Source organism: Loxodonta africana, chromosome 26, assembly GCF_030014295.1.
Source record: "Loxodonta africana isolate mLoxAfr1 chromosome 26, mLoxAfr1.hap2, whole genome shotgun sequence".
Taxonomy (NCBI): domain Eukaryota; kingdom Metazoa; phylum Chordata; class Mammalia; order Proboscidea; family Elephantidae; genus Loxodonta; species Loxodonta africana.
In genome coordinates, this window is record NC_087367.1 from 23,588,245 (window position 1) to 23,606,271 (window position 18,027).

General features: G+C 39.0%; 1 protein-coding gene across 1 annotated transcript in view; it reads right to left on the reverse strand.

Moving 5' to 3' along the window:
- TMEM178A (transmembrane protein 178A) overlaps nt 1-18,027 on the reverse strand; it is a 70,216-nt gene that overhangs the window by 15,262 nt on the left and 36,927 nt on the right. The window contains exon 2 of the mRNA XM_003416094.3: nt 1,944-2,057. Within this exon, the coding sequence (XP_003416142.2) occupies nt 1,944-2,057 (114 nt within the window). The remainder of the gene's footprint in view (nt 1-1,943; nt 2,058-18,027) is intronic.

An 18,027-nucleotide genomic window follows, 5' to 3' on the forward strand; every position in this document is an offset into this window, starting at 1 on the left:
GCAGAGAGGGCAGGTGACTGTAGCTTCCTTAGCATCTTAGTCTCACAGGCACCATCCCTTTTTAAAGGGAGGTTTCTCATTTCTGGCTCAGAGCATCCAGACTCAAGTGGTGCACCTCTGCCATTTGTGCCTAGAAGAGGGCGTGCAGACAGTACAGAGCAAGGGGCCAGGGGCAGGGGTAATTTAGAGAGGCTGGGTTTAAGGTTAAGGGTGTAAGTAGTTTTGAGACATCTACATCTGAGCAGGGAAAACATGATAACAGCTCAGCCACTATTATTTCACAGCCTCTCAAATTCCCTGTGGTTCAAGTGATAGTTCTATTTTCTGGTACCATTAAAAGGCACAGGCTCAGCTACAATCCACATGGGATTCGCATTAGTACCAGCCGTCAGGCTCACCTAGTAGACATAGTACAGATCACCAAGTGTGGCTTTCTTAGAAAAAGCCATGCCTGAGGCTGCTGAAAGTGTCTTTCCAGCAGAACTCCAAAAAAGGAATAAGAAGAAGAAAGAAAAAAAAAAAACTCATTGCCGTCAAGTCAGTCCTGACTCATGGCAACCCCACACGTTACAGAGCAGAACTGTTCCATAGTATTTTCTTGGCTGTAGCCTTCATGGAAGCAGATTGCCAGGGCTTTCTTTCATGGTACCGCTAAGTGGGCCTGAACCACTTGTCTTGAAGTCAAGCGGAAAATATTTGTACCACCCAAATATCGTCTTCCTGGACAATTACAGTGTCCAAGTCTTGGAATAAAGAAATAAGGTTCTTTCTCATGATCCTGTGATCAGCTTTTCCCACCTCACCAAAGTCAGTAAGTATGTGGCCCTCTCGACAAATGATTAAGGCAAAGAACTCCAAACATGCTCATAAAGAATTAAGACATAAGAACACTTACATAAGAATCTGATTCAGACCTGCTGAGAAATGATCGTTAAATTCAGCCAGCGAGAAAGAACTTTCAGGAAGTTGGGCTATTAAGAAATAAACCACATTTTACGCTAATGACTTTTAAGTCCAAAATTTTGCCAGTCATAATATTTATAAATATTAGGGCATTGCTGATGCAATATCGCAAGAGCTTTTTGTTTATGTGTTTGAGATACAAAACAGAGCCTTTTCCGTTGGTCTGCTGAAGGGTTTACTTACAGACCAAGACTCTGCTTGGATTTCTGCAGCGGCCTTGGTTGCCAGACAAGATCTTTGAAGTCTTTGCTGCTTATTTCATTGGAAAATGACAAGGTCAACTTCCGATTAGGGTAAACATGGAAAATAATTCAGTGTAGCCTTTTGCTTTCATGAGCTATCACTAAAAAAAAAAAAATCACTAGGCAGCTTAAATCAACAGTTTTCAGGTAAACATTGGCCTTCTTTAGTTTCACATTGTGTGACTCTTTCCAGAGCTTCATATTTTCCTGACAGTGAAAAAGAGCAGTTCCTGCCTCTGAGACATGCAGGTAAGAGACTGCCTCTGAGAAAATTACGACATACACTCATAAAGATATTCTAGCAGAAACACCAGGGTCTGAGATAGACACAGTAGCTAAAATAAATATTGTGTAAACAAAACAAAAGTAAGAGCACCTGAGGAATAATCTCCTTGGTTTTCTAAGACTATGGGGTAGACCAGGCCCTTGTACCCAACGACTCGGTTAAAAAAAAAAAAGTTTCAGTAGGTTGCCTGCATCCAGGCAGCACCAGTGTGGACACGGACACTGCACCAAATCACGAAGCCTCCTACCTGATTTCCACACATTTGGTTTGCAAACAAGTTGTATCCACATCACAGTGAAATGATCCTCTCAGTGTCTTACCAAGTTTGAGTGGGCCCAGGGGCCCCATGTGATAGCACAGCATCTTCCATTCAAACCTGAAAGAACTGGTGGGAATATGTTTTTGTTCAGAAAGGCACCATTTCCTCTCTAACCCTGTCCCAAAATACTTACGAAGCAGGTGCCATTCATCTTGCTGTATTGTCTTGGTCAAATTGAAAGGAATGTTTCGTAGGCGGATTGGCTGAGAAAAGTGGTACTTGATGGCTGTGCATCGCTGTGCGATACCTTGAAAGAAATGAAAAACACAGTTCACTAGTCTGTTCATTTGTAGTAGAATTCTGGAGAGCTAAAACAGAAGAATGAACAAATCTGTCTTGGAAGCAGTACAGCCAGAATGCTCCTTAGAAGCGAGGGTGGCGAGACTTTGTTATCAGGAGGGAGCAGTCCATGGAAAAGGATATCATGCTTGGTAAAATAGAGGGTCGTGAAAAGGAGAGAGGTCCTCAACCAGATGGACTGACACAGTGGCTGCAACAGTGGGCTCAAACATAGTAATGACTGTGAGGATGGCGCAGGACTGGGCAGTGTTTCGTTCAGTTGTACACAGGATAGCTATGAGTTGGAACCAACTCGATGGCACCTAACAACAACAACAAGACAGAATAATGTATGCTAAACTGGGTTAAATGGGATGTGGAGGGGAACAGTCTCTTGACTACCCTCATGAATATAGGCAAACCAGAGCAGTAAAAAGCTAAAATAGCGAATAGTTTTTAAAATCACATTTCATTTTTGAATGCATTAAATTTTATATGGACCGAAACCCTGGTGGCGTAGTGGTTAAGAACTATGCCTGCTAACCAAAAGGTCAGCAGTTCGAATCCACCAGGCACTCCTTGGAAACTGTATGGAGGCAGTTCTACTCTGTCCTATAGGGTCGCTATGAGTCGGAACCAACTCCACAGAAAAGGGCTTTTTTTTTTTTTTTTCTCCTTATGGTCCCCTAATTGTTTTTCAACACTGAGTTTGTATTACCTAAACACAAAGCTCATCGTGGAGAAAGGTCCTAAAAGTATACAGATGGTTGGGAGTAATTAGCTTCAAATTTTAAGTTAACACAGATAAATTACACATGTCTAGCTAATATTTGACCAACTCTCAAATGAGTTTTATCCAACAGTTCGTCAGGAAGTTGATTATTTGAACACCAGAAGACATTTTTCCATAAAGACAATCTTCTACATGGCGGTTTTGGTAGTGATAATCTCTCTAGAATACCCACAAAAGCCTACGTAACCCATTGTTGCTGTTAGCTGCCCCTGAGTCAGCACTCCCTTGTGGCAACTCCGTGTACAATGGAACAAAATGTGCCCAGTCTCGAGGCATCCTTATGATCAGTTGCAGACTGGACTGTTGTCATTCACAGGGTTTTCACTGGCTGATTGTCAGGAGTATATGGCCAGGCCTTTCAGCATCAAAGCAACACCCAGACCTCCACTGCCAGATGAGTGGTGGCTGCGCACAAGGTGCATTGGCCGGGAGATCGAACCCAGATGGAAGATGAGACTCCTACCGCTGAATCACCAGTGCCCCCCATTTAACCCTAGAACACCTGCATGTACTTCCTTAACACTAATTGTCCTGGCCTGAATTCTGTATCCTGAGAAAAAAAAGGTAATATTAAAAAACAAAAGGGAAAAAAATACCTCCGCAATTCTGGTCACAGAGCCAGCCCAGAAACAATATTGTGAAATAGGCAAGTGTGCCCATTGATTTTTCCAATGCCACCTTCCCCCTAGGCTTTTATTGCAGCAACTCACATGGACCCAGGGGCAGATTATCCAATAGGCAAGGTAAGCACAGTGCTTACCTTGCTTACTAGATCACCTGTAATGAACAATTTCACATTTTTCACCACATCAAAGATTCTGCTTCTAGGTATGGTTTGCATTTGTCTCTCTCTCAACCCCACAGTACCTTCCTCCAGAATCAAAGTCTTTTTTCAAATTTACAGTCCCTGACGGTGGATGACCCAGTAAACAAGGTACCCCACTGCTGTCAAGTCAGTTCCAACTTCATAGCAGCCCTGTAGGGTTTCCAAGGCTGTAAATCTTTATGGAAGCAGACTGCCAAATCTTTCTCCTGTGAAGTGAGTTGGGGGATTTGAACCACTAATCTTTTGGCAGCCAAGTGCTTTAACCACTGCACCACTAGCACAGGCTTCCTTACTAATCTGTAGTGAACAATTTCAAACGGGCTTCACCACGAAACCCATGTGAAATTGTTCACTACAGATTAGTAAATAAGCACAAGTAAGCCTGTGCTCACCTTGCCTATAGGATAATCCACCCCTGCATGGACCTGTTCTCCCAAAGCCTTCCAAATCTCATGAAAAGTACCTACTTCCTCTTCAAATTAAAAAAAATAAAACAAACAAAAATTCTTCCTTGTCTCAATGCAAATGATCTTGGCCAGTTGTTAGGAAAAATGCAATCTGATTAAACTAATTTTTAAAAAGGTGTCAGTGAATGTTAGTCTTTTAACTCTGATGCGATTTTTAAAAAATCATCTAGACAAATGAATCTCTAAGTAGTGGAATTTGAATGTTAAAAAAAAGTGAAATAAAAACAAGTCAGGCATTGAAAGTGGTAGATTAATATTTGAGCAAAGTTTGCATCATGGTCAGATGCCCGTCCTATAAATGCACCTATAGGATCATCTTCCCTAAAGAGTCTCTCTTATGTACACACTAGTATGCATAAGAATCACTTGCTTGTTTACTATGTAGATTCCTGGACCTAATCACAGAGATTCTAAATCAAAATGTCTGGGTTGCCACCTAGGAACCTAAATTTTAACAAATTTTAACACCCAAATAATTCTGATCTAGATAGTCCTTGAACCTCACTTTGAGAAAAAAAATTGCCCAACTAAGCTCTGATTTTTGGAGGCTTCTTTTTCCTTCTGAAACCACAGTTTCTCTAAAAGCTCAAAGCTATTTTATACCTCTCTTTGTTCGGCATGGGCTCATGGCAGTGGTTGTAAGGTCTAAGGCACTGGGAGTGAGGGACTGTCAAGACAGTGACAGCACAAATAGTCTGCATATGAATTAGGTCTTTGTGAGTCAGGAAACAACTGGATTTGAAACAAACAAACAATCTGGTGTGAGAAGAATAACAGATGAAAGTTGCCAAATGTATTAATTGCTTCCATTTTGTTTTTAAAAACATAAGGAGTCCCAGTGGCACAGTGGTTGAGCACTTAGTGCTGAAAGGTCAGCGGTTCAAACTCACCAGCCACTCCATGGGAGAAAGATGTGGCAGTCTGCCTCCATAAAGATTTGTAGCCTTGGAAACCCTATGGGGCAGTTCTACTCCGTCGTATGGGGTTGCTATGAATCGGAATCAACTCAACAGCAATGTTTTTTTTTTTGCTTATCATTCCATTTTTTCCTCATCCACTGGCTAACGTTGAGGATCTGTGCAAGCAGGAAGTAAGCTAAAACAGAGTTGAAGGTGTACCCCAACACACACACAGAGCCCCTCAGCGAAGGCTGGGAGACTTACTGATCCCAGGTGGTTGAGGAAACCTCTATCCAATCATTTGCTGACCACTAAGCTAACTGAGCAGAGGCTTCAGTGGCTGCATATGACAAAGAATACAGATTTTACAGAATTAGTTCAGGAAAGTCACTAAAGAAACAAGCAGCTAAAACAGGACAAACAAACCCTGGGGATGGGAGAGAATCTAATTTCCAGAGTTGCCACATAATATTTATAATGTCCAGTTTTCAACCAAAAATTATTATGAGACATGCAAAGAAATGAGAAAGTATGGCCTATACACAGTGGGAATCAGTCAATAGAAATTGTCCCAGAGGTGACCCAGACATTGGACTTAACTAAGATTTAAATCAGTTATTTTAAATATGTTCAAAGAACCAAAGGAAACTATGTTCAAAGAACTTTAAAAAAAAAAAAAAAGGAGAACATCTTACTAAATAGAGAATGACAATAAAGTGATACAAATTATTTTTTAAAAAATGGAAATTCTGGAGTTGAAAAGTAAAATAGCTGAAATAAAAAATTCACTATAGGGGCTCAAAAGAAGATTTGAGCAAGCAGAAGAATCAGCAAACTTGAATATAGGTCAATTGAGATTATCCAGTCTAAGAAACATAAAGAAAAAAGAATGATGGAAACTAAACAGAGCATCAGAGACCTGATGGTAGGACACCAACAAGCATACCAACGTATGTATAATAAGAATCCCCAAAAGAGAGAAAGAGGCAAAAAGAATATTTGAAGAAATGATGGTCAAGAACTTTCTGACTTTGATGAAAAACACAAATCTACACATGCAAGAAACTCAAAGAATTCTGAGTAGGATAAACTTATAGAGACCCATACCTAGACACATTATAATCAAACTGGTGAAAGCCAAAGGCAAAGAGAGAATCTTCAAAGGAGCAAAAGAGAAGTGACTTATGACATACAAGGAATCCTCAATAAGATTAACAGCTGATTTCTCATCAGACACCATGGAGGCCAAAAGGAAGTAGGATGACATGTTCAAACCACTGAGAAAAAAACTGTCAACAAAGAATTCTATACACAGCAAAGTTACCATTAAAAAATGAAGACTAAATTAAGACATTCCCAGATAAACGAAAACTGAGATCTGTCACTAGCTGACCTGCCCTACAAGAAATACTAAAGGAAGTCTTTCAGATTGAAATGAAAGAACACTAGACAGTAATTCAAATCCACGTGAAATAAAGAGTACCTGTAAAGGTAACTAGATATGTAAACATAAATAACATTGTAAATATACTTTTAACTTTTTTCCCCCTATTTAATTTAGAAGACAACTGCATAAAGTAATAATTGTAAATCCATGCTGAAGGGCATACAATGTATAAAGATATAATTTGTATGATAATAATAACAGTAACAGCAAAGGACAGGAGAGGGAATGGAGCTATATAAGAGCAAAGTTTTTGTATACTATTGAAATTAAGTTGTATTAATCTAAACTAGATTGTTATAAATTAATATGTTAATTGTAATCCCCAGTAAAACCACTAAGAAAATAACCAGTAAATGCACCTATAGGATCATCAAGAAGAACTGGATAGATCACAGCTTCTATTATGGAACATTTTGATTAAAAATTCCACAGAAGAATCCTGATCAAAAGGGGGAAAATACAGAACGAGATTTCAAATCCTTATGGACTCTAGACTTTCTGGAGCCATGGAAGGTGGATAAACACCTGAAACTATTACCCTGAGATAATCTTTGAACCTTGAACCAAAAATATCCCCTAAAGTCTTCTTAAAACCAAACAATAGTTTAGCTTAACTAGTAAAAAAGGCCCACTCTGAGCATTGTGCTCTTATAAGAACTATCTACATGGATCAAATTGACAACATCAACTCAAAAGATTGGATGGAAACCTTAGGGGGGAGTGAGTTTATGAAAATGAGGGAAGAATAACTCAGAAAAAGAGAGAATGGTTGCACAGCATGAAGAATGTAACCAATGTCACTAAACGTTACATGTAGAAACTGTTGAACTGGTTTATGTTTTGCTGTGTATATTCTCAATAACAACAACAAAATAAATAAAATTTAAAGAAAAAATACAGTAAATGAAACAAGGGAATTAAAATGGCATACTAGAAAACATCTATTTAACACAAAAAGGGGTAAGAGTGGAGGAATAGAGGAACAAAAAAAAACATAAAGCATATAGAAAACAAATAGCATAATGGCAGGAATAAATTCTTCCTTATCATCTATTACATTAAATATAAATACATTAAACACTCCAATTAAAAGGTAGAGATTGAAAGAATGGATTTAAAAAAGCATGATCCAACTTTATGCTATCTATAAGAGACACACATTATATTCAAAGACAAATAGGTTAAAAGTAAGAGGATTAAAAATTATATATACCATGCCAACAGTAACCAAAGAAGAGCTAAAGTGGGTATGTTAATAATGGAAAAATTTAGGGCAAAATTTTTTTAAGAGACAAAGAAAGGCATTTTATAATAATAAAAGGGTCAAGCCACTGACAAGCTATAACAATTATAAACCTAACACAGGGCCCCAAAATACATAAAGCAAACTAACAAAACTGAAAGGAGAAATAGACAATTAAAAAATAATAGGTGGGGGAGGGCCCAAGATGGCGGACTAGGCAGATGCTACCTCGGATCCCTCTTGCAACAAAGACACGGAAAAACAAGTGAATCGATCACATACATAACAACCTACCAACCCTGAACAACAAACACAGATTTAGAGACGGAGAACAAACTAATAAGGGGAAGCAGCGATTGTTTTCAGAGCCTAGAGCCAGCATACCAGTCAGGTACGGCACAAGCACAGAGAGCTGCTCCACCCCCCTGAACTAACCCCGGGAGGGGGCCCAGCCGGTTCGCATGGGCGGTGTGGGACGCAGCCGGTAGGAGAAGTCCCCGGGAGGCAGCAACTAGTACTGGAGCAGGGAGAGCAGCGTCCCAGTCGGGACACTCGGTCACGGCACAAGCACGGGGAGCTGCTCAACTCACCTGAACTAACCCCGGGAGGGGGCCGAGCCGGGTCGCGGGGGCAGCACAGCGACGCTTCTGGCAGGGCGAGAAGTCCCCGGGAGGCAGCGACTGATTTTGGAGTCGAGAGTGCACCATCCCAGCAGGGGAGCCTTGACCCTGGGCATGGGGCTGGAAGCGGAAGATCTGACCGTGACTCCAGCGGGCCAGACCCCCCGGGGGCAATCTCCACACAGCCGGCATACATAGGCAACGCGCCCCGCGGGAATCTCAGATATAATAGTCATTCCAAGCAAGACAAGCAACTCTGGCTATATTCTGAGGTGCTACTCTCCTATCTCTCTGTTCCCTCCCCCACCCTCCCCAGGCAGCTTCATTAACATCCGAATAGCCTAAGCCAGAGGGAGAACTCTGATAGGGATCTGACTGAATTTTTTTTTTTAGCAGATTTTCTGGAAAAACTAGTTTCCCAGTGATGGCTCGGAGACAGCAATCCATATCAAACCACTTAAAGAAGCAGACCATGACAGCTTCTCCAACCCCTCAAACAAAAGAATCAAAATCTTTCCCAAATGAAGATACAATCCTGGAATTATCAGATACAGAATATAAAAAACTAACTTACAGAATGCTTCCAGACATCACAAATGAAATAAGGCAAACTGCAGAAAAAGCCAAGGAACACACTGGTAAAACTGTTGAAGAACTCAAAAAGATTATTCAAGAACATAGTGGAAAAATTAATAAGTTGCAAGAATCCATAGAGAGACAGCATGTAGAAATCCAAAAGATTAACAATAAAATTACAGAATTAGACAACGCAATAGGAAGTCAGAGGAGCAGACTCGAGCAATTAGAATGCAGACTGGGACATCTGGAGGACCAGGGAATCAACACCAACATAGCTGAAAAAAAATCAGATAAAAGAATTAAAAAAAAAAAATGAAGAAACCCTAAGAATCATGTGGGACTCTATCAAGAAGGATAACCTGCGGGTGATTGGAGTCCCAGAACAGGGAGGGGGGACAGAAAACACAGAGAAAATAGTTGAAGAACTCCTGACACAAAACTTCCCTGACATCATGAAAGATGAAAGGATATCTATCCAAGATGCTCATTGAACCCCATTTAAGATTGATCCAAAAAGAAAAACACCAAGACATATTATCATCAAACTCACCAAAACCAAAGATAAACAGAAAATTTTAAAAGCAGCCAGGGAGAAAAGAAAGGTTTCCTTCAAGGGAGAATCAATAAGAATAAGTTCAGACTACTCAGCAGAAACCATGCAGGCAAGAAGGGAATGGGACGACATATACAGAACACTGAAGGAGAAAAACTGCCAGCCAAGGATCATATATCCAGCAAAACTCTCTCTGAAATATGAAGGCGAAATTAAGATATTTACAGATAAACACAAGTTTAGAGAATTTGTAAAAAACAAACCAAAGCTACAAGAAATACTTAAGGATATTGTTTGGTCAGAAAACCAATAATATCAGATATCAGCACAACACAAGGACACAAAACAGAACGTCCTGATATCAACTCAAATAGGGAAATCACAAAAACAAATTAAGATTAATTAAAAAAAAAAAATACACATAACAGGGAATCATGGAAGTCAATAGGTAAAAGATCACAATAATCAAAAAGAGGGACTAAATACAGGAGGCATTGAACTGCCATATGGAGAGTGATACAAGGCGATATAGAACAATACAAGTTAGGTTTTTACTTAGAAAAATAGGGGAAAATAATAAGGTAACCACAAAAAGGTATAACAACTCTATAACTCAAGATAAACGCCAAGAAAAACGTAACGACTCAACTAACATAAAGTCAAACACTATGAAAATGAGGATCTCACAATATACTAAGAAAAACGTCTCAGCACAAAAAAGTATGTGGAAAAATGAAATTGTCAACAACACACATAAAAAGGCATCAAAATGACAGCACTAAAAACTTATTTATCTATAATTACCCTGAATGTAAATGGACTAAATGCACCAATAAAGAGACAGAGAGTCACAGACTAGATAAAGAAACACGATCCATCTATATGCTGCCTACAAGAGACACACCTTAGACTTAGAGACACAAACAAACTAAAACTCAAAGGATGGAAAAAAATATATCAAGCAAACAATAAGCAAAAAGGAAGAGGAGTAGCAATATTAATTTCTGACAAAATAGACTTTAGACTTAAATCCGCCACAAAGGATAAAGAAGGACACTATATAATGATAAAAGGGACAATTGATCAGGAAGACATAACCATATTAAATATTTATGCATCCAATGACAGGGCTGCAAGATACATAAATCAAATTTTAACAGAATTGAAAAGTGAGATAGATACCTCCACAATTATAGCAGGAGACTTCAACACACCACTTTCGGAAAAGGACAGGACATCCAGTAAGAAGCTCAATAGAGACACGGAAGACCTACTTACAACAATCAACCAACTTGACCTCATTGACTTATACAGAACTCTCCACCCAACTACTGCAAAGTATACTTTTTTTTCTAGTGCACATGGAACATTCTCTAGAATAGACCACATATTAGATCATAAAACAAACCTTTGCAGAGTCCAAAACATCGAAATATTACAAAGCATTCTTCTCAGACCACAAGGCAATAAAACCAGAAATCAATAACAGAAAAACTAGGGAAAAGAAATCTAATACTTGGAAACTGAACAATACCCTCCTGAAAAAAGACTGGGTTATAGAAGACATCAAGGAGGGAATAAGGAAATCCATAGAAAGCAATGAGAATGAAAATACTTCCTATCAAAACCTCTGGGACACAGCAAAAGCAGTGCTCAGAGGCCAATTTATATCGATAAATGCACACATACAAAAAGAAGAAAGAGCCAAAAGCAGAGAACTGTCCCTACAACTTGAACAAATAGAAACTGAGCAACAAAAGAATCCATCAGGCACCAGAAGAAAACAAATAATAAAAATTAGAGCTGAACTAAATGAATTAGAGAACAGAAAAACAATTGAAAGAATTAACAAAGCCAAAAGCTGGTTCTTTGAAAAAATTAACAAAATTGATAAACCATTGGCTAGACTGACTAAAGAAATACAGGAAAGGAAACAAATAACCCGAATAAGAAACGAGAAGGACCACATCACAACAGAACCAAATGAAATTAAAAGAATCATTTCAGATTATTATGAAAAATTGTACTCTAACAAATTTGAAAACCTAGAAGAAATGGATGAATTCCTGGAAAAACACTACCTACCTAAACTAACACATTCAGAAGTACAACAACTAAATAGACCCATAACAAAAAAAGAGATTGAAACGGTAATCAAAAAACTCCCAACAAAAAAAAGCCTTGGCCCGGACGGCTTCACTGCAGAGTTCTACCAAACTTTCAGAGAAGAGTTAACACCACTACTTCTGAAGGTATTCCAAAGCATAGAAAATGACGGAATACGACCCAACTCATTCTATGAAGCCACCATCTCCCTGATACCAAAACCAGGCAAAGACATTACAAAAAAAGAAAATTATAGACCTATATCCCTCATGAACATAGATGCAAAAATCCTCAACAAAATTCTAGCCAATAGAATCCAACAACACATCAAAAAAATAATTCACCATGATCAAGTGGGATTTATACCAGGTATGCAAGGCTGGTTTAATATCAGAAAAACCATTAATGTAATCCATCACATAAATAAAACAAAAGACAAAAACCACATGATCTTATCAATTGATGCAGAAAAGGCATTTGACAAAGTCCAACACCCATTTATGATAAAAACTCTTACCAAAATAGGAATTGAAGGAAAATTCCTCAACATAATAAAGGGCATCTATGCAAAGCCAACGGGCAATATCACTCTAAATGGAGAGAACCTGAAAGCATTTCCCTTGAGAACGGGAACCAGACAAGGATGCCCTTTATCACCGCTCTTATTCAACATCATGCTGGAAGTCCGAGCCAGGGCAATTAGGCTAGACAAAGAAATAAAAGGTATCGGGATTGGCAAGGAAGAAGTAAAGTTATCACTATTTGCAGATGACATGATTATATACACAGAAAACCCTAAGGAATCCTCCAGAAAACTACTGAAACTAATAGAAGAGTTTGGCAGAGTCTCAGGTTATAAGATAAACATACAAAAATCACTTGGATTCCTCTACATCAACAAAAAGAACACCGAAGAGGAAATAACCAAATCAATACCATTCACAGTAGCCCCCAAGAAGATAAGATACTTAGGAATAAATCTTACCAAGGATGTAAAAGACCTATACAAAGAAAACTACAAAGCTCTACTACAAGAAATTCAAAAGGACATACTTAAGTGGAAAAACATACCTTGCTCATGGATAGGAAGACTTAACATAGTAAAAATGTCTATTCTACCAAAAGCCATCTATACATACAATGCACTTCCGATCCAAATTCCAATGTCATTTTTTAATGTGTTGGAGAAACAAAGCACCAACTTCATATGGAAGGGAAAGAAGCCTCGGATAAGTAAAGCATTACTGAAAAAGAAGAAGAAAGTGGGAGGTCTCACTCTACCTGATTTCAGAAGCTATTATACAGCCACAGTAGTCAAAACAGCCTGGTACTGGTACAACAACAGGCACATAGACCAATGGAACAGAATTGAGAACCCAGATATAGATCCATCCACGTATGAGCAGCTGATATTTGACAAAGGACCAGAGTCAGTTAATTGGGGAAAAGACACCCTTTTTAACAAATGGTGCTGGCATAACTGGATATCCATTTGCAAAAAAATGAAACAGGACCCATACCTTACACCATGCACAAAAACTAACTCCAAGTGGATCAAAGACCTAAACACAAAGACTAAAACGATAAAGATCATGGAAGAAAAAATAGGGACAACCCTAGGAGCCCTAATACAAGGCATAAACAGAATACAAAACATTACCAAAAATGATGAAGAGAAACCTGATAACTGGAGCTCCTAAAAATCAAACACCTATGCTCATCTAAAGACTTCACCAAAAGAGTAAAAAGACCACCTACAGATTGGGAAAGAATTTTCAGCTATGACATCTCCGACCAGCGCCTGATCTCTAAAATGTACATGATTCGGTCAAAACTCAACCACAAAAAGACAAACAACCCAATCAAAAAGTGGGCAAAGGATATGAACACACATTTCACTAAAGAAGATATTCAGGCAGCCAACAGATACATGAGAAAATGCTCTCGATCATTAGCCATTAGAGAAATGCAAATTAAAACTACAATGAGATTCCATCTCACACCAACAAGGCTGGCATTAATCCAAAAAACACAAAATAATAAATGTTGGAGAGGCTGCGGAGAGATTGGAACTCTTATACACTGCTGGTGGGAATGTAAAATGGTACAAGCACTTTGGAAATCTATCTGGCGTTATCTTAAACAGTTAGAAATAGAACTAACTTACAACCCAGAAATCCCACTCCTCGGAATATACCCTAGAGATACAAGAGTCTTCACACAAACAGATACATGCACACCCATGTTTATTGCAGCTCTGTTTACAATAGCAAAAAGTTGGAAGCAACCAAGGTGTCCATCAACGGATGAATGGGTAAATAAATTGTGGTATATTCACACAATGGAATACTACGCATCGATAAAGAACAGTGACGAATCTGTGAAACATTTCATAACATGGAGGAACCTGGAAGGCATTATGCTGAGCGAAATTAGTCAGAGGCAAAAGGACAAATATTGTATAAGACCACTATTATAAGATCTTGAGAAATAGTAAACCTGAGAAGAACACATACTTTTGTGGTTACTTGGCGGGGAGGGAGGGAGGGTAGGAGAGGGTTTTTTATTGAATAATCAGTAGATAAGAACTGCTTTAGGTGAAGGGAAAGACAACACTCAATACATGGAAGGTCAGCTCAATTGGACTGGACCAAAAGCAAAGAAGTTTCCGGGATAAAATGAATGCCGCAAAGGTCAGCGGAGCAGGGGCGGGGGTCTGGGGAACATGGTTTGCGGGGACTTCTAAGTCAATTGGCAAAATAATTCTATTATGAAATCATTCTGCATCCCACTTTGAAATGTGGCGTCTGGGGTCTTAAATGCTAACAAGCGGCCATCTAAGATGCATCAATCAGTCTCAACCCACCTGGAGCAAAGGAAAATGAAGAACACCAAGGCCACACGACAACTAAGAGCCCAAGAGACAGAAAGGGCCACGTGAACCAGCGACCTACATCACCCTGAGACCAGAAGAACTAGTTGGTGCCCGGCCACAATCGATGACTGCCCTGACAGGGAGCACAGCAGAGGACCACTGAGGGAGCAGGAGATCAGTGGGATACAGACCCCAAATTCTCATAAAAAGACCAAACTTAATGGTCTGACTGAGACTGGAGGAATCCCCGCGGCCATGGTCCCCAGACCTTCTGTTGGCACAGGACAGGAACCATCCCCGAAGACAACTCATCAGACATGAAAGGGACTGGTCAGCGGGTGGGAGAGAGACGCTGATGAAGAGTGAGCTAATTATATCAGGTGGACACTTGAGATTGTGTTGGCAACTCTTGTCTGGAGGGGGGATGGGAGGATAGAGAGAGAGGGAAGCCGGCAAAATTGTCAAGAAAGGAGAGACTGAAAGGGCTGACTCAAGAGGGGGAGAGCAAGTGGGAGTAGGGAGTGAGATGTATGTAAACTTATATGTGACAGACTGATTGGATTTGTAAACGTTCACTTGAAGCTTAATAAAAGTTAATAAAAAAATAAAAAATAATAGGTGTACACTTCAATACCTCGTTTTCAATAATAGTAGAACAGCTACTGTATTTTTACACAAATAATGTGTGCCTTCTCTGTTTGTTTGCCAACTGCTCCCTCCCTCCCCGAGGTATTTTCATAAGCACAGCTATGCCAATTTTTTTTACATTTTGCTGTAAAAAAATTAGCATAGTGTGCTTACGAAAATACCTTGCAGGAGGAGGGCGCAGTTGGCAAACAAATATAGATGGTACACGTTATTCAAGTAAAATATGGTAGATAGAAGATCAAGTAAATAGAAGATTTGAACAACACTATGAACCAACTGTGGAAACCCTGGTGGTGTAGTGGTTAAGTGCTACAGCTGCTAACCAAAGGATCAGCAGTTCGGATCCACCAGGCGCTCCTTGGAAACTCTATGGGGCAGTTCTACTCTGTCCTATAGGGTCGCTATGAGTTGGAATCGATTCAACGGCACTGGGGTTTTTTATGAACCAGCTAGAATTCACAGACATCTATAGAAACTCCACCCAAAAACAGCAGAATACACATTCTTCTCAGATGTACATGGAACATTCTCCAGGATAAACTGTATGTTAGGCCATAAAACAAATCTTAATAAGTTTAAAGATATAAAATCATACAGAATATGTTCTCTGACCACAAGGGAACACAATTAGATATCAATAAAAAAAAAATAACAGAAGGAAATTTGGGGTATTCACAAATTTGCGGAAATTAAACAACATAAGGTGTCTTAGTCAAGGTTCTTTAGAGAAACAGAACCAGTAATAAATAAATAAATACACACACACATACAGAGAGAGAAAGATGCGTTCTATATAGAACATATTTGTATCTATCGAGGAGGACAGGAGGAGAGATTTATTTTAAGGAACTGGCTTATGCAACTGTAGGGGGCTGGCAAGTCTAAAATCTGTAGGTCAGGTTATAGGCTGGAGATTCCTAAAGTTTTGTGTCCCAAAATCTGTAGGTCAGGCAACAGGCCGGAGATTCCTGTAGTCTCAAGTCCCAAAATTTGTGAGTCCGGAGATAGGAAGAGTGAAGAATTCTGGAAACATGTCTATTTATAGTCCAGGGGCAGAATACACCCTAAAGAAAACTCTCTTTTTTGTTCTTAAGGCCTTCAACTGATTGGTTGAGATCCACCCACATTATGGAAGGTAATTGGCTTTATTTAATGCCAACCAGCTTAATCACATGTAACTGTTTCATAACAGCAATAAGACTTGTGTTTGACCAAACAACTAGGTACATTAGCCTAGCCAAGTTGACACGTAAAATTAAATGTCATACAAGGGGCATTAGAAAATACTTTGAGATGAATGAAAGTGAAACCACCACATACCAAAACTTGGGGGATGCAGTTAACGCAGTGCTGAGGGGAAAATTTATAGATGTACCTGTCTATATTAAAAAAAAAAGAAAGATCTCAAATCAGTAACCTAACTTTCCGACTTAAAAAAACTAGAAAAAGAAAAGCAAACTAAATTCAAAGCAAGCTGGGGAAGGGAATTATAAGATTAGAGGTGGAGATAAATGAAATACAGAAGGGAAAAACTGAGAAAATAAAAAATCTTTTTTCATTGAAAAGATCAGTGAAGTTGACAAACCTTTGGCTTGACTGACGAGACAGAGAAGACTCAAGTTACTAAAATCAGGAATGATAGAGGGCACATAACTACCAATCTTACAAAAATAGAAAAAATTATAAGGGATTACCATGAAAAATCTTATTCCAACAAATTAGATAGCGCAGATGGAATGGACAAATTCCTAGAAAGACACAAACTTCCAAAACCGACTCAAGAAGAAATAGGAAATTTGATTAGACCTATAACAAGTTATGAGATTGAGTTTAAAAAAAAAAAGCTCAGAAAGAAAAGGCCAGAACCAGATGGCTTCACTGGTGATTTCTGTCAAATGTTTGAAGAAGAAGAAATCTCTCACGAACGTCAAAAAATAGAAGAGGAGGGAGCACTTTCCAACTCATTCTCTGAGACCAGTATTTTCCTGATACCAAAACTAGAAAAAGGCATTGCAAGAAAAGAAAATTACAAACCAACATCCCTTATGAATACAGGCACAAAAATCTTCAAGAAAATACTAGCAAACTGAATCCAGCAGCCAATAAAAGATTATACACAATGACCAGGTGGAATTTATCCCAGGAGTGCAAGACTGGCTCAATGTGAAAATCAAACAATGTAATTCTCAGTATCAATGGAATAAAAGACAAAAATGATATGATCATCCTATAGATACAGAAAAAGCCTTTGACAAAATCCATTTAATCTTCCACCCTGTGTGTTATATATGAAAGGTATTACTAGCTCTACTAGATAGAAAAATCTGAAGCTTGGAGAGGGTAAATAACTAGCCCAAGGCCATGGTGCAAGAGATTAACCAAGCTCTAATACATACACTGTTACCCCAACTTTGTACAGTACTCACCCAGGAAAATCGAAATCCTAATGTTTTAGAAATGCATCTTAAGTCTGTGAGTGGTTAAACTGTAGTTATTAAATGTACTGTGAAATTAAGGTGGAAACAGGTAGCAGTTTAGTACCAATACATGCTCTTTTGGAAACAGAACTGATACCTAGTTAAGAGTTCTGTCTGTATATTATTCATACTGTTTAATACATGTTATTTGGAGACTGGATTTGCTACATGGATGACTCAATGGCTTCATCATCACACCTGCATCTCACGGAAGCTGCTCAGTGCTAGAGATGGAGGATGGCCTAGGCAGAAACTGTTCCCTCAGACTCAGAGGAGCTTGTGTTTAGAACAACTTCTGCAAGAAGGAAATATGTGGGTTTTTTTTTAAATCACTGCAAGTATCTTTAGAGCCCATCTCCTCCTCTGCCCCTTGCTGGGAACAGGCGTGATCCCAGCTGGCAGGGA